Raw genomic sequence first — 27903 nt, 5'->3', positions numbered from 1 at the left:
ACAAATACAATATTCAGAAAATAAGAAACAGGCTATTGACCAAAACTTCTTCTATTTTTTGATAATGTTGTCTTAAATTGTCCAAATAGGTTTGGCGATGTATCCATATACGTTCTTACATCAAAAATTAGTCTGAGAATTAAACAGAATCTACGAGCTTGAATGGAAATCATATTCATTCCATTCTTTTCATATTATCTTAGAAATGTTGGAGAATTTCATTTTTCCTGCCATCTCACACCTTATTATCAACTTACACCTTACTCCAGTTTATGTAGTTAATGTTGAAATCTGCTCAATTGAACTGCCATAGAACATCCATAGCACAGTTCAAAATATCCGTGATAATTGATCAGTTCTAGTTAGTATTTAGTAGTGAAAATAGTAGTATAAGGGTATTTGAGTATTATAAGTGATACAGTTGAATGACCAATTCTAGAAAGAACTTTGCTCAACAAATCTCCATTCATAGATACTGATTTATTAATTCATCAGTGATGAATCAATCAATCAATCAGCGGTTTCAATCAATGTAGGAATAAAAATCACAAATTAAAAACATACATGGGAGCTGATAAGTTTTTCAATGACAGTAGATATAGCTTGAAAAGTAGTAGCTCAAAGCCAGGAAGCCATCTGAATTAGCTCATTTATATCGTAGATGTAGGTAGAAGTATTTTGACAGTTGTTTTGTGTTTTTATAGATAAGAAAATATCAATGACTCATATAACAATTTTCTTCAATAATTAGAGAAGAGAAAAGTTTGATGTCCTCTAATTTTTGTCAATACGTGATTTATGTTCCAAAAACTTCTATGAAGACGTTTGTGTACTTATTCATGGGGAAATCCTTCTACTTCACATTCAATAAGAAGACTAGTAGTTCAGAGAACAGTAGAATTCGCTACACTCACTAAAATCACTATTGACACACGCCCGCCTATTCAAACAAAAACAGACATACAAATTGGATTTGGAGTATGATGATATATGCAATAGGATCGGTGGAGGACACTGAGAAATAAAAGTTCTTTATATTTTTGAGCTAGGATGCACGGTTAAAAAGATAAAAAATCTGAAACTTGAAATGTGGGTCTTGGGGGGGGGGGGTAAATAATTGAATTACAAAAATTCCAAAATTTTCAACATGAATTAATAATTGAATTACAAAAATTTCAAAATTTTCAACATGTAATGTATGAAATAAGACCGCCTTCGAGCTCTGGAAAATGAAAGTTTCCTACACGTTTAAGCTAGGATGCACAGCTAAAGAGATAAGAAATCTGAAACTTGAAATTTGTGACTTTCGGAGGGGGGATTATCAAATTCTAAATTTTCGAAATTTCGAACATGTGATATATGAAATAAGACCACCTTGGAGCGCTGAAGAATAAAGGTCCTCTACACTTTTGAGCTCGGAAGCACGGTTTAAAAGATAAAAAATCTGAAACTTGAATTGGGACTTGGAAAAAAAATCGAAATGCCAGAAATTAGGAAATTTTCAACATGTGATACATGAAATAATACCGCTTCGAAGAGCTGAGAAGAATGAGCCCAATTTGAACCTGATCTGATAAAGTATTGAAAAGTTAGGTTGATTTTTAGGGTGAAATTCCCGAATAAAGGGCCGCCATCTTGAAACGGGAATGAATTTGAAAATTTTGAATACATACATTTCTGCGCCTTGTTTCAAAGTACTTATATACCAAATTTTATCCAAATCGGACCATAAGTGCGACTGTAACTGCGGTACAAAAAAACAAACAGACAAACGCCGATTGACTTGAAACATAGAATTCGCTTCGCTCATTCAATAATTTGAGAAGTCCAGGTTATACAAATTCCAAACTTTGTGAAATGGATAAGAAAATTTCATGAAATATCAAGTATAATATCCGCTCATATTTACCTAAGCCCATGGAAACGTTGGGCATTCATAGGAGGTTAGCCCTGCCAAAAACTCAAGCTCAAATTAATTCCTTCCGGCTCTATTAAATCCGGTTTGCTCGTAGGTTGATATTGGTCGACAAACTTTGATAAATTATTCTGGATAGATGAATGGTATTAAGGCTCATTATCCTGGTCTCTAACAGCATATTTGAATTGCATTAGTTTTTTGAATGAAAAAGACTAAGAAATTATTTCATTCAATATGAATAATTATTACCACAATATCAACTTCTCAACTACACCAAAAGTGATAGTAGCATTGGTTTTTCGAATTCTCCCTATCTTCAATGGATAATAATTTTTTCAAGTAGGAAGGAAAATTGTTCTGGAAGGAAATAAGAGAAGTGACTCTTTCGAGATTACATTGAGAACAGCAACGAGACGAATATGCGATATTTGAATTGATTTCTTATGATGAATTAATTTCTCATACTGAAAAATAGTACGAGTAGATTCAATGAGATATCTTATTCTTTGTACTTTTATAGTACAAAGAGAAAATATAGTAAGTTTGAGAAAATAAGAGATGAGTACGCTTGCACTATATAAGTGACATTTATACAGTATAATAACCTAGCTAGACTGTCATTTAAATTAGAATTGGAACCGCTTTAAGCTGTAGACTACGTTACTATTCTTGAAGTTGTATTAATTTATTTGCATGATTGAATAACTGGAAGAATATAAAACTATTGATTTGACCGTTTTTCATCTACTTAAGCAAAATAAGAGAGCAAACCTGCCAAATGCTGACCAGGACTCAAAAATCATCAATAAAACTGCAATTTAATATGCTTACTATCAGCACAGAAAAGAGAAACTATAAAAGAGGGAATCGTTGTTCATTGAGCCTATACTTTGTGCTATCAGCAAACAACAAATAAGTGTAACAGGGAGTGATTGTATTGAAACTGGGAATTTAGAGTTCTAGGCTCTACAAAATTATATTATTCATCTTGAAATTCATCCAAACATAAAATTTTAAAATAGAAAACGCACTTAGCGGAATTATTTCATGAACTATTTCATCAAATTTGTATTTGAACGTTATTCAACAACTGTATTTACATACAAGACATAGGAAATGATAATATTGCTCCACTGTATGTGTTTCTACTGTTCATAAATCGCATTTGCATCGTTCACTAATTTTCGATTTACTCAAAACTGACAGAATATTCTTTGCCTGAGGTCCGCAATAGTATTCTTAAAACCAGACAAAGACCACAGGCAAAGAGCATCCTAAGTCAATTTTCTGATTATTATAGAATTGTTTGATGATTGATGATATGCATTTTTTCAGTTATATTGGTATTTGCACCTATGATGTCTCATCATCACTGGGAAGACTGATGCAATCTTCCACATACATGACATTAGTGAAATAATTCACTTACTACAGCACCCATCGAATATATATATGTATGACAAAATTGCAAATCGATACTAACCAGATCGGCTCCAAACCACGATTTCAATCAGTATCTTGTAAGCCGTTGCAAAATTGGCTAGTAGACCGTGCAACTAGCACACACGCCCCTCAAACCACCATTTGCCAGTTTACTGGACTTGCCTGCGGATGCTCATACCCCTCCCCCCACCACCTACCACTCCTCCTAGCTTATCTTTTGATCGTAATTCGGCGCATCAACGAGCATTTCTCCTGCCCCAACCCTTCCACTCATCCTTTTCCCGGCAGAATCCTGTTCCCGCGCATAACCTCACCCCCCGGCCTAATTGCTAATGAAATCAAAACTGAGGTTAATCTAGTGTGATATTGCTGGGCGTCTCATAGTTACCATGGTAACGAGGGAGTAAGGGGTAAGGGGATGTGGAAGTGGAAGAAAGAGAAGAGATATGGCATTGAAAAGAGAGGTGAGATGTAGAAGAAGAGGTAAGAAAGAAGAGAAAGATGAAGAATGAAGGAAAATGTTGAACTACAGCTTTTTACCTAGAAAGAGAATGAAAAGGAAGATGAGGAAGAGCTAAGCAGAGAATATAGCTAGATTCCAAGATAGAGGAGGAAAAAAGAAGAGGATGGTGATGAGGAAGATCTTGGAAGGAAGAGGAGGAATAGAAGAAGAGATAAGTGTGACAATCAGGTCTTTGAAACTGCGTTTGTGGTTTGTACGTAGAATCAGAGTGTACATCCACCAGGGTGCATTGAAGTGAACCAGAGTGTACCAGTAGCATCGCGCTCTACTGGAACGGATTCAAGATTCAACGTTCGGTTGGTTTTCCGCCGCGTCATCACAAATCAAATCCTTGCGCCGCCAGTGCATTCTCAACCGAAAAATAAATTATCATTGGGCAGCAAACGCAATCATTGAAATGAAAACCGAATGAACACACCTAAAACGCAGTTGGGTGTGAAATCAACAACTGTATTACACTAGTTCCAAAATTAAACGGACTTTGACTCAGCCCGAAATCAATCAAATCAGTAATCATAAATGTCATTTACACTATGATGACGAGTTTCAGTTACAGGTCAATGGTTTCGTGTTGATATCAATAGATATTGTTCAGTCTTTTTGAAGTAAAGGTGTTCCGCAACGTATAATATAAGTTTAAATGATGATCGAATCATTTCTGAATGGCAGGTATCAGAATTTAATTTGATCTATATTTTTATGTTGTTATCAAACTTACCTTAGAGAATTGATTGTGCGGTTTCCTAGTCATTAGTCATGCTATACTCATGTCATACCCATGTTAATGGTAAGGTGCGTACAGATAAACGCGCCGCGAACATGAGCAATTCACTTTTGATCAGCTGATGCCAAGCTTTTTATATCTGTATCTTACCGTTTCTGTAAAAATACAGATATAGTCAGCTGATTAAAAATGTCAGTGAATTGCTCATGTTCGCGGCGCGTATATCTGTACGCACCTTTAAGGTTCGAACCACTAGAACGTATCATACCATGACCGTGCCCGTACCGACACATGCAAAAAAATATTCTTTGCATCATTTGATATGTAATACACCATTAGACCGTTCCGTCACCGGCCAAGCACGGAGCGTGTCATGCACGTCCAGGTCAACATTTGTCGGCCAGTATATTTTGTCTGTGACGGAACGCTCCTTGCATGGCTCGTGACGCCTGCAAACCCCGTTGTAACCGCGCATGCACCGCGTTGGTAACCAGTTCACCGCTACATTCTCTTGCTAACTGACGCGTTCCCAACAACTTCTGACCGGGCATCATACGTGTATCATACGCGTACCATACGCGTAATGTACTGGCATAGAACGCTGTTGATCCGTTGTAGTGGGCATAGTTGTTATTTTACGTGCCTGGCATGGTCTGACACGGTCCGTGTCTGGTACGTTCTAGTGGGTTCGAACCTTTAGATGTTAGATGGAAAAACAATTGTATTGAAAAATGATAATATAATATGTAATAAGCTGTGAATACGTTGTAAGTTTCTTCACCCTAAGCTCAGTATTCTTCAGATGGAAATAATCTCATGGGCTGAGTTTCTGAGACTTCATCATTTGGTTTAATATTGATTGATGTTGTATGAATCTTAAATTCAGCTTTATGTATATCTTTAATTTATTGTTATTTCTTAGAATGGAATATTTAGTTGGTTGAATGTTAATTACTATTAGCCTATATTATAATATTGTAGGATCATTTTATATATTAATATTAATGTATAAGTGAATAAGTTATATTAAGACTCCACGTCGGCGTACAAGTTTTCTTTTGCCGACGTGTAGCACAAAGTTGTCAATTTACTTTCAGTTGTATTCTGTATATATTTTTGTGCAATAAACGATTTGATTTGATTCGATTTGATGCAATAAATTTATTTTTAGTTTGAAAATCAATGAGATGTGAAATGGAGAGTGGGAGCTAGTGATATTATTCTGCACATTGTTAAATAACACACTGTAACGCTCAATAACTCATTCCTAGCCCTCACTCGTCAAGAAGCCATATAATACTGCAGGCGTTGATTACCAACTTGAGTGCATTCTTGTCAGTTTAAGAGAAAAGATGACTCTCAACATAACTGCATCAGCCATTCATGGTGAATACGTATTTGGTATTCTCTAAACATATCTCTGAAATATATTACGAAAAAATTAAAAAAAGATTGTATTGATTGATTTTATTGCTGTATTGCTACAGTCGAAACAAGAGAGATTCATTAGAAATAAAACTACGTTATTTTCTTTAAAATTATATGGTAGAAATGTTGAATGATCAGACAAGTTTCTATGATCATAATTCTCAATTGATAGGACATCAGACAGGTCTGCATCATCGTCGAAGAGTGCCAGCATAATATCACGGATAAATTGGTGGCAGGTGTTATATTTAATATTTCCGTGTATGTAATCAAGGTGTATGTAATATTTCCGAACAATACAGAGATGCTTGATGCTTCCAGACTTATAAGAGCACAGTATAGACTTTTGAAACTTGTGAGTTATGTTGAAATATTCCGAATTTTATTATATACATATTATTGATATTTCAAGAATAGATCAGGACGAAGAAAGTGTATTACAAAAGTTAATGAGAAATCGATGATAGTGAAATGCTTATAACCGCTCTAATCGTAATGATATTTGAAGGAAATCGTATTTACGATTTGGGATTTAAGATTTAATTTGTTTGTACAGAAGAGAGATAACCTCATAAGAAAATTATAAAAAATATTTTTCAAATAAATTTGAATTACTCACCAGAATCATCCAGTGCCTGAGCGTTATCTGATGTTGTGTCTGGGTCCATGTTTAATTTTGTGTGCTATTTGAGAGGGTGTGCTTTGTAATGGATCATCCAACTATTCGGTAAGGGTGCTGCGGAACTGTTGATTGGCAGGAGAATGGCTGAGAATGGAGAATGGAAACAGGCGGATACGGACTTGTAACTTGTTACTTGTTGGAAAAGTTAACACTGACTGAGGTACTACTGCACTATTCAGGATTCCCTTGATTGAGTTAGCTGGCCTTTTGCTGAGGGAAGACACAGGCCAACACACACACACACACACACACACACACACACACACACACACACACACACACACACACACACACACACACACACACACACACACACACACACACACACACAACACACACACACACACACACACACACACACACACACACACACAACACACACACACACACGAATGCAACACTTTTCATCCCTTCTAGGAAAAGTCTTCGATCGAGAAGTTGTTACTTTCGCTTTTGCAGTAACATCTCAAGCTGTTTGCTATTCCATGCATCAGCAACGAGATCACACGGATAGTATTGGATGCTCATAGCAGTTGATTATGTTGTGAGAAAAACATTTTATTATTCAATCACAAATAATGAAACTCAGGCATATTTGATAACAAATCATGATTTAAATTACTCCTAAGTGATAAAAGAAGAGTAGAGTTTCCATAAGATCACACTGTATAACAAGATACATTAGTTGCTAGAAGATCAGTATTTTTTCTAATCCAAATATCTACCGTAGTCTCATTCTCATCATATTTTAGTCACTCTCTGAATCTGTCACTTTGTCTACAATGTGAGGATGAACACAACATATGATAGTGAGAGGCTTCAGTTCTTCTAAATGTTCAGGGCTTGTGGTATTAACTAATATCAAAATATTTTATCCACCACTCATCAATCCATCTGAAACTCTTCATTTTTACTTTCCTTGCCCTATTACCATAGGTGAGTATTGGTATCCAAAAAATTAAAAATTAAGGTACCCTAATTTCAAGTTTTCTATACGTTTCAATGTCCCACGAGTCCAAAAACATGATGTGTGTGTGTGTGTGTGTGTGTGTGTGTGTGTGTGTGTGTTGTGTGTGTGTGTGTGTGTGTGTGTGTGTGTTGTGTGTGTGTGTGTGTGTGTGTGTCTGTGAACACGAAAACTCCATTCTTAATCAACCGATTGACTTTAAACTTTGAACTTAAGGTCCTTATACCATAAGGATCCGACAGTAAGAAATTCAATAAAATTAAATTCAAAATGGCGGAAACTAATGGGGGGTCCACCCCATCCTTGAGAAATGGACTTTGTAACGTGCATGAGGTAGGTAGGTAGAGCAGTTCATAAAAAGAACACACATAGTCGAGATATTTCATCTGTAGAACAGCTGTTTTGACGAATATATGTCATTTTCAAACTAATTTTTGAGAAAAATCTTCGATCATTGACTACAAAACTATCAGCATGAATATATTTTTTTCTGGTAAATGATTCTAACAATTAAAAATCATTCATATTTTTATTACTAGTATTTAGGTAATATTTTTCGTGGCAATATAAGAGCTTCTATCATGATATTCAACCTTAACTCTGCAGTCGTAAAAAAGTATTGCAATGATAAACAAACAATGGCTGATTATTAGCTCTTAATTTTGGGAAGTTTTTTTTGCCCAACTATACAGACAGTATTGTCAGCAGTTGACGGGCGGAAAGAATTGCTGACTGAGACGTACAATTAATTGGGCCGTGAATTTTCGGGAGGAATGGTCGTCGGAAGACAAACTGTTTTTAATTACGATTGATGAAGAGAGATCAACAGCACCCAGCCACCAGCTCCCTTAGAGATAAAACAGGATATTTTCAACGCTGATCTTACGCTTATCTTACGACGCTGAAAGGTGCTAGTCCATGACTCTTCCCAGTTTATCTTTACTTTTTCAGTCTATTTTATCTTTATCCATTATCCCTCGTAGCCCGGAGCTTCCTTCTTTTCAGCTCGTCTTAATAGACTATCGTATTCCTGCTGCATTCTAGAGAATGAGCTGTAGTTTGGAGGAATCCTTTGGTGCTTCATAGCTGTTTCATTGGGGAGTTCATAGGAGACCTTTTGCGAACACTCTGTGGAATTTTATCTGCAGATAATTACAATCATTATCGAGGGTGATCCTTAGTGGTTGAAAGTATACATTTACAAATGGAATCTGAATATTTTCCCCAATCTTGCATAGTTTTGACATTATTCACAAAAGTATTTGCATTGTTCTAACAGTTAAAATGGTTGCATATCGGTACATACCCTTAGTATAGTGAAAATCTCAAACGCACATTATTGTAATGAAAAATACCTTTCTAATATCAAATAAAACATGTTTTTGTGAACCAGATTTTTCTCTCTGAGAAAACGCGAATAAATATTTTCATGCATGAATTATATTGAATACTTATAGATATTACTTACTTACTAAACTTATACTACTTATTAATGAACTGTATCAAATAAATGTACAGCTGTGTTTGATATATCTTCCTGGATTCATCCCTTACATGAAATAATGATAATTCCGATGTTAATGATTTTCAAATAGTCTAAGAGCATCATTGTTTTGACATTGTCATAACACAATGACAATACATAAAACATTCAAACATTTGTGAAACTAGAACATTCTGATTGAATCGTTAAAATTCAAATCCATTTATAATTTGTTTGTAATAATTATTAAATCATTAGACTCCCTTATACAAATTCACACTTCCACAAAAAATAATATATTATCGAGAATAATTATTTTCGTATCGTTTGTAGCTTCAAGAGTTTGTCCTTCATCCGTCCTCTCTCATAAAGAAATTGCAGGATAAAATTCAGAGCAATAATTCAGAGCAGCGGAAAATTGATTTCTATTGTAACAAAGACAAAGGAAAGGAAAGGAAAACTGTGGGCTATGAGAAGTCGGCACCCGGGCAGAGCGAAGGAGGAATAGAATTGCACAGTTTTCTGCTGAAAAGAACAAATAGAGGTTGAAGGTGAAAGAGGATAGATGTGAAAGAGAAAAGAAAGGAAGAGGAGAAGAAAGAAGTGACCCAAACATGAACCCCACTGTCGGTTTCATTATACATTATTCATAGACTCATATGAGCGAGCAACTACCTGTAACTGTACCCAAAATCGTTCTGCCAAGCTCGCAATTCCTTGTTTTTTTTTGCACAAAAACGACCCCTGAACTTTCTGATTCTCTTCTCTCTCCTTCTTCATAGCACATCCTGGAAAACCTTCCTCCTCTCTTTGTCATCCTCCAGAGTATGATATTCCTCCTTATGTATTCTTTCCACAGCTGGCAAGTCGATTCCACAAGAAGCCAATATCATCTGGAATTCGATTACATTTCCATATTTCCTGGACAAAAGCGACGCTGGTCTACTGAGGAGAGATGGCCTACTCAACGCTATCTGGATTTGAAAAATCATTGCTGATGCCACGCAGCTGAAAAATGTGTCCTATTTAGATAATAATATCATTTACTATAGTGTCGAATCTAGTTCACAATGGATTAGGTTTTCATACATCATTTATCATTGAAAATTTTATATTGGGAATAATAATGATTCATTTCCTGTGAAATTCAACTACAACACTGACTAAAGATGAAAATATTTCATTACAATCCTTTTATCTGCTATGAAAACTATATTCATATTGTGATGAAACTTTTAAATAAATCTCATGAGAAGAGAGAATCAACCAGAAAAATTGTAATTACCCTTATAAAATGAAAGAATATGCTAAAGGTTGCCAAAAATTATTTTGCAAATTGAGTACGAATCGTCTGTGAATAGCTCATTGAATTTTGAGGTTACACTTTGTTTACTATTGATCAGATGTTTTGGAGCAGCTCAAACACAGCTGACTGATTCAATATATTATAAAATGTCATACCAGGATTTCATGCAAGCTATAATATTATTTCTAAAATTAAGAACTATCGATAAAGGACCAAGAATTTCGAATAAAAAAAAAAATATATGTATTATTGTTGAAATTATTTATTATTCAAGAAATTGTATTATAATACCAAGTATCATTGTAACTAACTAGGTCATAGCATGAACATTATATTACTGATAAGAGCAGCAGAAATTATTATAACAGTTTCGAACATAATAAAAACTGTATATGAATATTAAATTATTAATTATTGTTTCAACTGAACAATATGGTGAATGAATCTCTTTGGCAAGTCTAAGCCAATCATATAGCATAGAAATAGCACCAAAAGGGTGATCGTTTGAAAACATCATATGTTAATCTGTTATCAGACAACAAACCTGCCTTATCATATATGCTAGCGCATGTACACTGTATAGAGGAACTCTATCTAGAGAATTAAGTAGTTCAAAGAAGTATACAAATCAAATTATTATTGTAGTTAAAGGAATTATATTTTACTGCTTGCCACTGACGTCATAATCATTCTACCAATGGCAAATTTTCATGCAAACTAATTACACAGAGATTCTCAGAGAAAAGGTTCTAGCCAAAAGGCTTAGAAAAAGACAGTCACTTCCCTTTTGAAATCCTCACCAGTAAGACCTCGTTAAAGTTACCAAGACCTATTTGTGAAATTTTGTTCGATTTTTATATGTTTTATCTGTGAGCCAATATTTTAGGCTATTTTATTTGTTATTTGTAATTTTTTTTCATCAATCGATAATTCAAGAGTTTAAAGTTCAATTACTCCCTGATTAAATTGGTGAAGGAGATATTTTAAATAAAAATTCCACACGTGCTGAGACTGAAGCCTGGACCACCGCCGATCAAACGAATTTGATCTAAAGAAAAAACTACGACCACCAAGGAGTTTCACGTGAGTTTTAAAATTTAAAGGGGCCCCAATCTACGCTTCGAAAAATATTACAGTGCAGAAAATATAATTTTTTTTTCGTTAAATTAATGGCCACGCCGTCAAGCGCTTATTAATTATTAAGATCCTAGAATTTATTTGGTATAGAATCTATAAGAACTTGTAGTTGAGTAGCATTTTTTTAATATTTTATAATTTATTTTCACCATTTTTCACAAACTGTTAATTTTATCAATTGTAAAACTCTGTTGAATCATGCATGGTGTCATGCAAGTACAAGAATACTTATAATCATTTTTGTTAATGTTAAATTATTATCAATCTGTAAATCAAACTCTGAATCTGCACTGTCAAATCATATATTTTACTATATTATACTTCAATTTTGTTAATTCGTCTTCTGAGTTCGATTATTTCTTAAGCCTGTCAATTGTTGTGTCTGATACGTTCTATATAATCAAGAACCGATCGAATACGATCATTGAAATAATTGAATTAAGCTGAATATTGGAACAGATCTAAGTGGATGTAGTGTGTGGGGTCAGATCGGGATTATTTTTTATTCTCTGTCCTTACCTGCTAATATATCAGCTTTTATCTGTTACCAACTTCGACTTAGGAACGAATTCGTCAACTGTATAGCAGATGCAGCTGGAGATCATATAATTTCCTACAATAGAGCTTAAAGCCCGACAAGACTCTGTTCTCGAAATATATTCCGAACCATATCTGGTCCAAGTACCCTATCTTAATCCTTCGGAACTTATTAGAGACACAGTCCCATAAATTATGTACATCGGGATTTTTGCTCGACCTGTATGGTTTTATATGTTGTTTTCATCACAGGTAATAGCTTTAAGATGTCCGTATTCAGTGTTTAGCAACCGCTACACTGCTTATAAAAATTTTTATCACTATACAATCTGTCATAAGAAGAATCAAGGGTGAGCGAGTGTTTATGCCTCCCGCGATTCAGACAATTGTATCGAATCTTGTAGTGAATCGATCAGTCTGGTACTCACTTAGCGTCCACGTACGCATTTTCAAAATTTATAACCTCAATACTGGTGACTTAGTACAAGATTCATTATACGTGTATCGACCTATCTTTGGAGGTGAGAGTGACTCCCCCAGGAAAAGCTTTACAATATCTATGTGCTTCAATTGATTGTTTATAGTAAATAGTTGTAGTCTTGAAGGTATATAGTTATACAGAATAAACAGCAATTTTGATAGTGAATAATCATACAGAAAACACAGCAATGCCATCTGCTTCTTCCTCTTTGACATTTTAATGAAGAGTTTTTAATAGAGATTTTCAATAAAAAAAGAGTTTTTAATGAAGATTCATCTGGCTGACAAGCTTACTAATGGGATTAGTTGAGATAGACCAAGTTAGCTAATCATTGAACTCAATAAATCTATTCTTCTCAATAAAATACATTTTCCAATTGGATATAATATATTATTATGAAGCAGATAACTTGATCTTTCGCTCACAATCCACTGAAATGATCCAATAACAAATATATTGTAATTCCTTTCCTTTCACACAATCGTGGTAATGAATACCAACATTCATAAAAATCTACATTGTTCAGATTAATTATGTGTTTCTTTAGTTGTTTACACACCATCTGTGTATAATAATGATTATACTAGTCACTTGAATATCCCGTTTTGTCCTAGTTCATGTAGTTTCATTATCAGGATTACTCATGAACGCAGCCATTTTGTGCAGTACTGTACTCTTTCAACCAATACCGTATCCCGTACTACTGCAACCGATTTCACAATGTCACTTCGGTATTATCTTGTAATCGGTCTTTTTCTCCAGAGCTCGGTTTCAGCGCTCTACGTGATGTAATAAAAAGCGTACAGGGCATTACACGAGTCAAGTAGAGAAGAAAAATTGCGTGGAACACCATTCCTTCAGTGTTCAGAGCTGTATTGCTTCAGTTCAATTTTGCCAAGCTACCACTGAAAATGGGGTGAGGCTCTAAGACTACTGTGGGATATTAATTTTAGTGTTCGTTCATATACAGATACACATCTCTACAACAAGTTATGGATAGTTTCCGTGGTTTTTAGGGGATTTTAATATTAAAAGTAATGTTAGATTGTTGCTCTATAATTCTTAGAGCATGTCGAGAAAATCGAGAGTACATTGATGCTCGCAATGAATCAGAGAATATTAAATACGCTTATTGAATTGAAGGTTCACGCAGACGCAATGAATACACATCATAATACATTGATCGGTCGATATAATTTGGAATAATGATAATTTTTCCATCAGTCAATATCGAATGCAACTTCAGTGCTTAAAATGAATTTAAAAGCTGTAGTATGCTCATCATACCCCATCTGTTGTGGTATGCTCAAGATGATAGAACCCCCTCTATGAAGATTTCCTTGGTAGATATGTTATCACACCACAGTACGAATATTTTCTTCCATTCAAGATGATATAATTATTTTGAACTTTAGCAATTTTCGTAAGTTTTGACATCTTCATTCTTGATACGAATTATTTCGAGTTCGTAGCAATTTTTTAATGTTCGACATCTTTATACTTGAGTGCTTGAAATGAATTCAGGAAGATTTGATTAGTATCCTTGAATCAAGCTGACATTTCTGTTTCATTGTTGATCTAAAATATAGCTATTCTTACTTTCACAATAGTAGAATATCAAAACCTGAAAATGTGATAGTAAATATTGAAAAGCCATCAGAGTTCACAAATCATTCATTACCGTTCGATGTTCATGTGAATTTGATACCAAATTGAATTATTTTATTAGCGTCAACTTGCCAGTATTCACTCTAGTGCATTTATTCCATGAAAAAGGCGTTTTTTATTCCATGAACAGTAAGAATCAATCCATATACAGAGTTCAAGGTTACTAAACATCCATTTGTTTCAAGAACTTTTTGGTAGTATGTTAGCTATTTCAACTAAGATGCATATTCCCTACAATACTCCGATCCTAGTATGTCACATTTACCTGAAATCTTGAAGCTTAATAAAGAAATTCATATACACTGAGTGAATACTCTCACTATTCTATATAGTGAGAATTCCTTGAAACAAAATGATCAGTTAGGCTGTTGCATTAACATTAAGATTCACTCATTTCTCACCGGATACCCTTTATACGTTTAGGCGGTTAGATACAGCCTTTTTGTGCTGACTGGGCGGAAATTGGAAAGCGACCTACGAAGTAATTTGGAGGTTTTTCAGGCGCAGTTGTAAGTTAGGACACGGGACTGGTGCAAGGTTATTACTACTCATATAACTAACACAGTGTGTATATATACACACATATAGTTCCATGTTATAAGTACATGGTAAGCGGTTTCAAGTTGTTGTTATAATAGTGCTAGACTCGCCAAAGAGGCCAACCGCTAACCTCCCCTCTCCTTCCGTTTGCAGGGTACAAAAGATGAGGCTGCTACCCTTTGGACTGGTGGGGAGGGGAAGGATCGTAATAATGGTAATGTTCCTCAGTATGGTGAATGTTTTGGGAGAAGGGTAGGTATAAGGAGGTGGGGATGGACGTAGGGGGACATGGTGAGGTTGTACTGTTTGCTTTCGTGGTATCCCTTTACTTGGCAAGGTCTCCAGTCCACATATTTGATCTAATGAAACATTTAAACACCTAACAAGTGTACAGAGGAGCTGGTGACTAGTACTTGAGAACTAATCAGCGATACTATTTGCCGTTCGGGACAATATACTATGTTATTATGTTACATTGCTATTGCACACGTTGTGATTGGAGCTTGGAACAAGATACTGTGGGAATATACTACTCTTGTGCTCGTATGCTACCAGGAAAATTAAGCTGTATTGAAGTTCTTTATTAGGCTTCAAAATTTCAGGTGAATGAGACATACTAGGACCGAGATATTGTAGAAAATATTCACCTAAGTTAATTTATCTAACATACAACCAAAAATTCCTGAAACTCGTGTATGACACCTTTAACTCTGTAAATGGATTGATTCTAAGATTACTTCAAGTTCTAGAATCATCTAGTAGTAGTATATTAGTAGAGCAACGTTAGTAGACAGAATACTAACTGTCTACTAACTTTGGTATCTGAGGGAGTTTTTGATATGTTAAAGTTTGTTAGCCTCATTTGTAACCGTATTGTAGTTAGGGATGATCCCTCTCAAGCTTATGGCCGCACCCCCCCCCCCGAAATTGAAAAAATTCAGCTCCTACCCAGAAAATGTTGTAGTAGTCTTTCCAACTTTCCAAACACTGCTCAATTTCTTAGGACCCTCTCAAATTTTGATTATGAATACTTGAAAAAGTAGGTAAATTGTGGAGTGCCTTTGATAGTGAGGTGATAGCAGGGCGACTTGCATGTAAGGTAATATTCAACACAGCTCTTTGAAAAACCAACAAGAGTGTTAAATTGTTTCAATCCTATTCCATGGTCATCTTCTTCCTCTTCCAATCTGATATCACAGTTATCCTTGTTGTTCTCATTCGTGATAGTAACAACAATTGAGCTTCTAATTGAAAAATGAGTGTTTGAGTTTGCTTGAGAAATGAGTGGGTGACTGTCATTTGGAATAATCCGTATCTCCCTGTGCCCTGTCCATCTCTCTATCACTATGAATCCATTATTCATTTGAAACTAAAGAGTCTAATTATTGATTAGACTTGAAGTCCAACTAGGGAGTTTTGATTGAAGAGATCTGTTAATTAAAAAGTTTTGATTTTAAAATGATTAGTACAATCCGATGAATACTAGTTTGTTAATTGCAATTACTTGCAAACTCTATGAACTCCCGTTTTTAAAAGAAAGAAGTGGGAGAGAGTTCTCAGAATTCATCAATCTCAACTTGGAAAACTATCGATAATTGAATTGAAGTTGAAATCGAACAGGGAAAAATCAAGATTCAATGAATAAGTATTAATTAGTTGAAGATTTGAAAGAAATCTTCTGACAAATTCTTTCTGAGATTCAATTCAGTGCTGAACAAGAGGACTTCATCTCTTGAAGTAATGAATTCTGAATAGTATTCTCATTTTACGCAGGTCTACAAGTCAACTTCAAACTTTAATTACGCGGCGCATGCATTTGCAATGGGAATGTCAGGTGGAAGTTCGCAATAATTTGTAATCGTCCTTTTAGTCAGTTGGAACTTTTGATTAGCTGTTTGCATTTGCTATGAGCCAATTAAAATTTCAATTAAGCGGCACAGAGTTCAAGGTGTGACTCTATTACATTTTCACTGTCAGAATCAGAACATCTCATTAGAGTCCAGAGTAATAGAGCATCGCAGTTTGTTAACTATTTAAACCACTCTTATTCCAATTTGACCTAGTTAACGTAACTGCGTCACAAGTTTTTCAAATTCACTAAACTATCGTCACCAAGAATTATCTAACTTGGCTCCAAGGTAGTAATATATGTAGTGAAAAAGTGCTGACAAGTACTTTCGATGAATTATTAAAGCATCTTCTAATATAATTTATGATTTGTTCAAACTTTAAAGAGACCAATGAAAAATCAGATACTCCAGTTTATATTAAAAAGTTTTTTGTACCGCATCAATTAATAAGACTTCATCCTATTATTTTTCTTTCTGGGGTACATTGCTATTTCGTAATTTGCCTTTAGGAACTCAAAAGAGATTTTTCAAACTACTATATATATAGTACAAAGCTTTTTGAAATGACTTTTTAAAGAGTTCTCATGGTTTTAAAAATTGCTCCTCCGAGGCAACACTATTCGATGTAACGAAGCAGTATCATGAAATATTATGATATACTAAAATATTATAAATATGAGAGGCTACTGTAGCCATCATTAGAACTCTATCAGACAAGGTTCATTATTGACAACACTCCATTCAAGGCACATCCCATCAAAGCAATTTCATCTTGGCATTGATTGAGGCTCATCTTCAATTCCAGTCAACTTTTCATCAGCTAGAGGCAAGAATTGTGACTTCACCCAGATTTGCGAAGATAACGTTGCTCTCTTTAATTGCCAGAAGTCTTTAGAGTCGCTCCAGAAACTAATCAAACGCAACGAACGGAATGATTATTTATAGAACAATGGCGAGTTTCAGCAACAATTCAGTTCAATTCGCCCAGTCTCTCTCAGAGATAACATTGATTGTTGGAAATGGGATTGGATGTGCCCCCTCCCCTCCAAAAGGAGGTCTTACCAAGACCTTCTTTGATCAATCAGATGCTCATTTTTATGGCATTCTATTGAACTATCACCCAGAGTGCACCGTCGTTGTGGGAATACTAATGAAGTCTCAAGAATCTATTCCGGCAAGACAGCTGAACCACCTTTTTCAAAGAACCTTCTTTGTGGTGCTCTTGTGGCTCGCCTTCAAAATGGATCTAATCATCCCACAGCAGCTTACATGCTGCTTAGATTGGGTGGAATATCATTATCGTGTCAGATCGATATCCTGAGATTATTTTCCAAATCCGTTCATTTTGGTTGTCTGAAGACTGCGTGAATCCTTCTTAGGTATAGCTTGAAGAGCTTCTGTGAAAATGTGATCACATCATGCTGCTGATCAAAATTTCGACGAGCTGAGATGTTGATATTGCACCAGAATTGAATATTGCCATGATGATATTACAGTATTCTAAAAGGCATTGATTTTGTAGTTACAGCATTGAAACAGGAATTTTCACATATCTTGATCATATTAAACTTGATTCATCGATTGATGTAATTGGGTCAACACTGAAAAAATGTAATTAAAGTATTTCATGATAGGCGTAATATGTTTTAGTAGAGCAAAACTTCGAAACTATATACAGGGTATTTGCAATCTCCCTACCAATATTCTAGGGCATTGTTTCTGGGTACGAAACATATCCGAATATCATTTTTAAACTGTCCGGAAGTTTTTAGTCACTCACACAGCAGCGATTTTAGGCTATTTCAAACGATAGTATAACGCTACATAACCCTTTAAAGGTAGGTCACCTACTTCTAAAGCTGCCATATCTCACTTAATATTATTCGTTTAATCTCAATAAATAAAGTGTCAATCGATTTGTAATTAAATTCACTAAAAAAGTTATTCCTGTAACTATTTTGTAAAATCAATGGTTATTTGGTTATTCAAGAAATAAATACACCGTTTTAAACGGCCACCACTTTGTTTTATGAATTTGAAAAATTGTCAAATTTTTTTGTGGCTTCGTCTTGTAGTCATGAATGATTATGCAGAGTTTTATTTCCATTTGTTCAATTGCTGAGAAAAAAAATAGTTAGTGAAAAAACAAAACAAGATAGCGGCTGTGTGAGTGACCAAGGACTTTCGGACAGTTAAAAAATGATGTTCGGATATGTTCTGTACCCAGAAACAATGCCCTAGAATATTTGTAGGAAGTTTGGAAACACTCTGCATACCGTTTCAAAGCGTTGCTCTATATCAAGTAAAATACAGTATCATGAAATATTTTAATTATCTTTTCCTACAGTTACCTTGAAAAGTGACCATTCCTGCACTGATTACAGAACACAAAGAATCACTTTTCCGCTCTAGTGCGCAAAGTATTACTTTGCGTACTCTTAATACTTTGCGTATTATCTTGCAGCCATCCCAATCAGCTGTTGACATTGTTGGCGTGTATTTTGAATGCAAATTTGTTCTATATATATTTTTTCTGATTTTCAAATACAGTAAATAAAAATGAGAACTCATTAAATTATACATTTTAATATCATTAATTATTCATAATTTCAAATAATATTTTTTTCATTCATAAATTGATTGGTTGAAAAATCATTAAGAAATTAAGATTTACTCAAAATTATTCAAATAATTCGAAAAATTGGATTAATTTAATCTTCAATTTGAATAAATGATCGATAATAATTTCCAATTGGATTATCAAGTTTAAAATAAATTAAAGTTGTTATAAATAATGTAAAATGGTATATTGCCATCCATATTGGGCGACATTCTTATATGAAACAGTATATTTGATATATACTAGTGTAGCTGTTAATGTCCCTAGCTTGCAAATAAATTTGCAAAAAGTTAAGGCCGTCTGGCTCGCAAATATACTGGGGTCAGACCACAGCTCAAGCTCAGTGGTAGATGCATGAATACTCTCAATTTAATGAACCGCCATGGGTTTCAATAACTGAAGATCAATAATTCTTACCGCTGCTCTCGTGAAGATATTGAAGATTACCAATAAGGAAGTCAAAAAGATAGTTAGTGACTGATTATCAGTAACCATATATTCAATCGAGAATAATGAAAATCAGCTATGGTTTTTCTAGTTGATCCTTAAAACGCTCGTCATGAATACAGGTATGCACTTATTTATCCTTTCGAAATTCCTTGAGACTTACAACACCAGTTCTTGGAGTTCTCTGGATCCTTATATGATATATTGCAGACTCAATAATACAAATATCAGTAATATTGTGCTGGCTGAATAGTATTACTAACATCAAAGGATGATAAGTAATAAGTGCTCTGAATAAGATCAATATTAATTAATTCACTAATTATATATGCTGCAGAATAAAAATGCTTGGTACCAAGACAGCTGAAACTGTATATCACGAGATGAATTAGGAAAATAATAAAAACTTCTAAGCTCTTGTATGCTGACATAAAACACGAATATATATTCCCATAAAATTTATAATTTATATAAAACTTCCTTATAACTATAATGCCATATGGATAAATTCTTTAATATCTCAGTTATCATGGGAATTGTTGGCATTCACAATATTGTGAGCTATAAAATATATATTTTATTAATACTGATGTATGGACTTCAAGTCGGTTCAGAATTTAACAACTTGGAACCTGTCCAGTCTATAGGTTTAATAGAACATACTTTGATCAATGAATAATAATTGATAAGAATAATAATTTAAAATCTCAGGGTACCATATGTGGATTCGTGCCGTGCACGGAAATAAGCTTCCTATAATAGTATTAAATATATATTTATATAGATCACTCTAGTTCTATATGCCTAATAGCGGTCGCCATGTTGCGAATTTTTTAAACTGGAATAATATTTATATAGCGCTTTGATTAATTCCCCAATTCACTGATAAAGGCCTGCTAATGAGCTCATTAGGATAACTAGCACACTCACTATAATGATGTTCTGAAGTTCTTGTAGAATAATTAATTGTCTCCAATAATTAATTAGTCAGATCCTTTTGACTCTGCAGGGCTCGTGTATGGTCCAGATTAATTATAAGTCCCTATCAGTATTAAGGATATATATACGGGAATAAATGACAGTTAAGAACTCTTTAACAAACACTGAGTTCACAAACAATCAAACATTAATTACACATACTTGATATTCAAAGAAGGGACTGGCTTGATGCTTTTAAAAATTAATTGAAAAGAGACCCTATCTCCATGTGCTGCCGTGTAGGTCGAGATCACAAGCCAGAGAGAAGCAGTTCTCAGAAAATTCTCATCTCTTCCTCTAATGATATGTAAGCCTTCCTGTGATTGGCTTCTCGTCTTAGGAAAACGAGATGTAATTGGTTACCTAAGATTCAGGGTTTCCCAACTTTGTTATACAAAGATAAATAAAAATTTATACATAAATAATAGCTTATATAATAGCCTGTGAACATTCCAATAAATAAATCTCAATATATGAAGCTATAATGCGATATACATTTAATTTTCTATGAGAGCTTTGTATACTCTTATTTTTTCATACTTTTTTAGATTTCAATAAATATTCAATAACATAATAATCGCTGTTTTCTCATTACATAAACCCTCTTTAACATAAATAATATTCACAATTATCTGAGTAAAATATAATTTAATTCATAATAGTTGATCGAGCAATCAGCTGATTTATTCGATATTAATCCAATAAATTGTCGATTGATGTATTAAATCAAAACAAAGGATTCTAACCTCAAATTGTACAAGCAATCTTTTTTTTATAATCTGCCAATAATAAACAAGCCGATTTATAATTTTATTTCTGCCAGAGAATTCTCATTACTGCATGATTATAAATTTGCATGGTTCTCTTATTGCTTTATAGATAATATGACTACTCTTTATCATAAATGAAATTCGATTTTATTTGAGTGATACCTTGACTAGGCTATCTATTCTTTCAATTCCACAATTCTACTAAAGATTAGTTGTTTACCTCAAAATTATTCTATGGTGAAAAGACACAACGTCATAATAACAAAATTATACAGACAAACATTTGATTGATTTCATCCATAATTCTACCCACAATCAACCACTTCTCATATCCAATGTTAACTGTAGGAAAAATTTAATGTGAAATACGTGAGCAAAGTTCCTCTGCTGCACTCAAGAAACCATTCTGCCCTCGCCTACGACTCGTGCGTAAACATTTCTTTCGGTGCAGCAAACTGTCACTTTGCGCACTAGTTGCACAAATAACTATTTTTTTCAGTGTTGACTCAATTACAGTAGAAAGTTTGTAGTAAGTACAATTACTATTGTTAAGAAATAATAGGTTGAAGGAAAAATGTGAAATGTACGATCTCTTGAATTTTTTTCTGAAATTAGTTTAAATACATTGCTATCAACTTCTGGCGAAGTTCCTATTTCATTTCATGCTTTATATTTTGACACTTGAAAGCTTGATGTTCCATGCTTTATATTTTGACACTTGAAAGCTTGATGTTCCATGCTTTTCCAGATTGAAACTCATTCTTAGTTCTAAAACCTTCAAGATTTTCAACTGTCTGACTAAATTGAAAGTGTTTGAGCTACAAAAGATGAGAGCTTTGATTGGAGTGAATGGTATCAGGGAGAAAGTTTTTCCAAGGTAATGGGGATTTACAATAATCAAGGTGTCTCGCAAACATGGACACTGACTTCCAATTGAAGTAAACTCCATATAATTTTTACATATTAGTCTCCTAATTAATTCATGAGGAATTCATACACTTTTCTGACAATCCCTATTATTTTATAAACTGCATTTTCTTGAAACTCTTATTATCTTCCTTTAAAAAAAACTTTATAAATTTATCTAAATTAATACGGTATTTATTTCCATTTTTCAGATGTCATCTACGCATTCCTAACCTTCATGATTAATTTACTCTCCTTTGGTTTAATTATGCTTAATTGCATTGCTCACGAGGCCTGCAGCCTAATGAGATCGTAAGATGGCGTCTGCTATGAATAATTACGTAATCATCCTTTGTAAATCTGGATCCTTGGAAGGCAGTACATCATCTCATTAAAATTTTAAATAAACTTCTCAGTATATGACTTCTCATTCTCGGTTAAACTGAATTAATTCCTGGCAGAGTGGATTCAGATTGATTATACAGGAAAATGATCAAAAGAGACGCATTGTAGAACCATGATTAGAGGAGGTTTTGAAGAGACGCTATTTAGTGTACAAGTATACAGAGATACGAGTGGATACAAAGATATAGAGAAGTGATTTACCGAGATACAAGTACATACAAAGATATACAAAAGTGAGACCGATGAATAAAAGAGAATGCTAAAAAAAGGAAAATCAGTTTATCCTACCCTAATAGGTTGAGTAAATTATGCACCATCTGCCAAGTCACAAAGAAGCTCTCAGCATATCATCACGAAGATGAAAATTGCATTACAAAGGGAGAATATCGATTTTGATTTGTGGGAAGAAAGAGGCAACTAATTTGAGTCAATGTATTCTCTTTCGTTCAATTTTTTTGAAAAGCGAATAAGTATAAATATAATGATAACAAGGCTATTACTGATTATTTCAAATGGAGATTTTATCTTGAAACCTTATCATATCAAACCAGATGATGTGAATATTTCAATAATGTTCAAAAGCCAAGATAAATGCAGTTTACTTATAGAAAATTTTATTCACGATACAAAATTGTAGAGTAATATATAATTTGAATTGTATATTTTACTAGCCGTCAGGCTCGCTTCGCTTGCCATATCCGTCTAGCCAGGGGGCTCCGCCCCCTGGACCCCCGACTGGATCGTCCAAAAATGAGGTCAGCAGGCTCGCTTCGCTCGCCTGCATTTTTCATTCGTAGGACGATCATATGTTAGGACGATCCAGTCGGGGGTCCAGACTAAACGTCTGGCTAAACGGATATGGCGAGCGAATCGAGCCTGACGGCTAGTAATATAATATTCCCAGGAATAGCTCTGATTGAAGTAGCAGTGCCCAATCAATTTTTCCGCGATGAATGCATTTCAATCTTCAACTTGGTGCCAACCTAACAAAGTCAACTCAACTTAATGCCAACCTGACAAAATTATTAATTTAGTTACCAGTTAACAACTGTTTCGAAGAGGTACTCTCTCTAGATTATAGTTCTATATCAACATGGTATGGAAATTTTTCAATTATAATTAAGAGAATAAGAAGAACATACATGCTAAAAGACGAACTTTAAACCCTTAAAAACCACCTTTAGAGTAAAAATATTGCCAAAAGATTTCTTAGTGCGCCTCTAAAGGGCCAACTGAACAGACCTACCAAATTTGAACGTTCTTGGTCCGGTAGATATTTAGTTCTGCGAGTGAGTGAGTGAGTCAATCAGTCAGTCAGTGAGTGAGTGCCATTTCGCTTTTAAATATAAATGACATAACAATATTCATCACATTCATACTCTCATGTTGTCAAACCATCGTGGCAAATCTATAAACAAAAATAGTAGGATATTACGAAATACGTATTATCATGAATCTCAAATTGCTTACTAGAAGTTGTGAGTGTGAATACATTAATTGGGATATGACAATTTGTTATTCCTAAGTTCTTAGTATGATTCTATACATTACAGTGATGAAATTATTTTTTCCTACAGTTACGTTGAAAAGTGGCCATTGCTGCACTGATTACAGAACGCAAAGAATCACTTTTCCGCTCTAGTGCGGGAAAAATTTTTCTGCACTCCAGATTTGCAACATGGTAACGCAAAATACTTAGTAGGTTATATGGAGCAACAGTGCAGCAAAATCAAAATGAAGTTGGTAACAGTGACTGCTGTGGCTGCTATAGTGAGCAGAGGTGCAACCAAGCACAACGCGCTAATTATTAGTAATAGATATTATAACCAAGGACAACATGTTTATCCAATTTGACAATAAATTAAGGTTTTTATTAATAATAAAAATACACAGAAAAACATTTGATGCATTTCAGGCAATTTTACCCATAATTACCCACTTTTCATATTCAATAGTAACTGTTGGAAAAACTTAATGTGAAATACGTGCGCAAAGTTCCTCTGCTGCACTCAAGAGGCCATTCCGCCCTCGCCTACGGCTCGGGCGTAATAGTATATTTCGCACCTAGGGCCGAAAATGAGATTTTTCCGGCTCGAAACCGGTTTTCAAGTCCGAGGCCGTAGGCCGAGGACTAGAAAAGATTGAGAGCCGGAAAAACATTTTTGCCCATGGTGAGAACGTTATTTTTCGCTACACAGAAAAATAAACAATATGAATATGAGAATAATTGTTTATTAGGCACTTCCGAAAGCAAAACAGGAAGGTCATAGCTCTAGCAAATCTGAGGTAATCTGAATATCAGGAAATTGTCCAAGTATTTTATTTTTTATTCTGATTTGTCTAAATAACCTAAAAGATTATGTTCAATTATGTAAGAGGTTGAGTTTATACTTTTTATTCTTCCAAATGACAATAAGATGATATTATTATAAATGTTTTGATTCTTGAATGATAAACACAAAAAATGAAAAGATTTTGATCAGCTGTTTTAGCACACTTGAAATTTGGCCAATCTGAATGTCAACGTCAACAATCTTCAATTATGTAAGAGGTTGAGTTTATACTTTTTATTCTTCCAAATGACAATAAGATGATATTATTATAAATGTTTTGATTCTTGAATGATAAACACAAAAAATGAAAAGATTTTGATCAGCTGTTTTAGCACACTTGAAATTTGGCCAATCTGAATGTCAACGTCAACAATGCTTGTTGTCGGTGACTTCGGAAGTTTAGATTAGAAGTTCTATCATACTCTGAAAATCGAATTTGAATAGTTTATAATATTTATAACTTTTCTGTATTTCATTCATCCAAATAAAATGATAGTATATTATTGCAGAATACTTAATTCAATTCTAAAAGCATAAACTTATTCCGTTACATAAACTATTTGTAAAAACGTTCAGCACCATGGATATTGCCCAAGTAGTTCCAAAATTATCCACCAGGCTTCGTGATGAACGATTAAACGCAGTACGATTAAACGCAGGTTTGAGGTTAGATTCTATTATACTCTGAAAATCGAATTTGAATAGTTTATAATATATATCTTATCTGTATATTATTCATCCAAATAAAATGATAGTATCTTATTGCAGAATACTTATTCAATTCTAGAAGCATAAACTGATTCCGTTTCATAACTTATTTTGTAAACACGTTCACATCGAATCAGAATCAGCTGACTTCAAGGTTATTTTACAGCCCTAGGGCCGTAAAAATTTTACCGGCCTGGTCAGAAAACAATCATTTTCGGCCTCCATATGACGCACGAAAACCAGCTCATTACATCCAAGTGGGGCGAAAACGTTTCTTTCGGTGCAGCAAACTGTCACTTTCCGCACTAGTTGCACAAATAACTATTTCCTACAGTTACGTTGAAAAGTGGCCATTGCTGCACTGATTACAGAACGCAAAGAATCACTTTTCCGCTCTAGTGCGGGAAAAATTTTTCTGCACTCCAGATTTGCAACATAGCAACGCAAAATACTTAGTAGGTTATATGGAACAACAGTGCAGCAAAATCAAAATGAAGTTGGTAACAGTGACTGGGCTGCTATAGTGAGCAGACTTGCAACGAAGCACAACGCTCTAATTATTATTCATTATATATTATAACCAAGGACAACGAGGACTTTAGGATTTTAGGATTAAGGTTTTTATTAATAATAAAATTACACAGAAAAACATTTGATAGATTTCAGGCAATTTTACCCATAATTACCCACTTTTCATATTCAATGGTAACTGTAGGAAAAACTTAATGTGAAATACGTGCGCAAAGTTCCTCTGCTGCACTCAAGAAACCATTCCGCCCTCGCCTACGGCTCGGGTGTAAACGTTTCTTTCGGTGCAGCAAACTGACACTTTGCGCACTAGTTGCACAAATAACTATTATCAAGACAAGCTTACAAAATAATTGAATATTATTTGTCTGTCTCTCAGAGAAGAAAATATTAAAGACAAAAATCTAAAAAAATATTCAAATTTTTATAACTGGAATGTTTGGAATGTTAGAAGAGTTTTTGTGAGCTATACAAATAAATAGTACTCGCTACATATATCTTGATGTCACTAAAACATGGGTAACTATAGCAGTAAACATCGTTCTTCCCTGTTACTTTGTAACGCGTAGTGTTGTAACATATGGTGACAGAAATATAGCATGAAAATCGCACATGCTTCCTGGTTCCAGGAAGCCGTTAGACATGAGCGCCGGAAAATCATGTTACTTTTGCAAGGGTGACGATAAAAATTGACGTAGCACTGGAGCTGATCATGTTACAATAAAGAGAGAGAGAGATAGAGTGAGAGAACTTTGGAGGGGAAAGTAGGTGGTTGATGGACAATAAGAGAGAGAAAGAATAGAAGGTAAAATGAGGGAAAGAGGAAAAGCGAGAGTGAAAGAGGGATCGACGCAGAAGCAGATCAGAGAGTGAAAGAAGACCTTGAAGATTATAAACCATCGACCTGTTGTTACAAGACTCGATAACATGTTGTATACATGTTGGAAAACTGGATAACACTATAAATTATAGGCTCACTGGGTCTCTGAAAAAGGTGTGAAGCATAAAGAGTGAGATATAATACTCGTCATTCATTACAATGCGAATAAGATCATCGATTAAGCAAGAACGCTTGAAAAACAAAGTATTATAATTATTGATGTATAGGGGGTTCAAGCTTGTGAAGCTTTTAATTATTCTATAATCCAAGTAAGAATAATAATTCATAGATCTTCTGGTTGAATAATACTATTATCTAACATGATGACTGAATTTTCTTCTTCTATGCGCTATCCGTTTCTGATGTTAACAGCATGTCTACTTCTGTTGACAGCAATTCGGAAAAGTTCAGCATATGTTATCCTGTTTATTCCCTGAGATTGTGCAACCAGGAATTATTCGTCTTCTCCCTGGTCTTCTCCTTCCAATTACTCTTCCTTGGATGATGAGCTGAAATTTGAAGTATGTGGACTCATTTCGCATGATGTGTCCTTATACTGTCCTAAATATGTGTCCTTCTGTCCTAAATATTTAAGCTTTTGGATCTTCATGGAGTTCAGATGGTCTCTGAGAGGTGACTGA

At 34.4% G+C, this 27903-nt stretch overlaps 1 protein-coding gene across 1 annotated transcript in view; it reads right to left on the bottom strand.

Moving 5' to 3' along the window:
• The window catches only part of LOC111051176 (putative leucine-rich repeat-containing protein DDB_G0290503), a 45961-nt gene extending 39089 nt beyond the window's left edge, over positions 1-6872 (bottom strand). The window contains exon 1 of the mRNA XM_039434808.1: positions 6656-6872. Coding sequence (XP_039290742.1) covers positions 6656-6704 — 49 coding nt within the window. The 5' untranslated portion in view covers positions 6705-6872. The remainder of the gene's footprint in view (positions 1-6655) is intronic.
• Between the last annotated feature and the right edge of the window lie 21031 nt (positions 6873-27903).

Source organism: Nilaparvata lugens, chromosome 8 (assembly GCF_014356525.2).
Source record: "Nilaparvata lugens isolate BPH chromosome 8, ASM1435652v1, whole genome shotgun sequence".
NCBI classification, from domain to species: domain Eukaryota; kingdom Metazoa; phylum Arthropoda; class Insecta; order Hemiptera; family Delphacidae; genus Nilaparvata; species Nilaparvata lugens.
The sequence above is the reverse complement of the archived record's forward strand: the minus strand, read 5'-3'. Positions and strand labels throughout refer to the sequence as shown.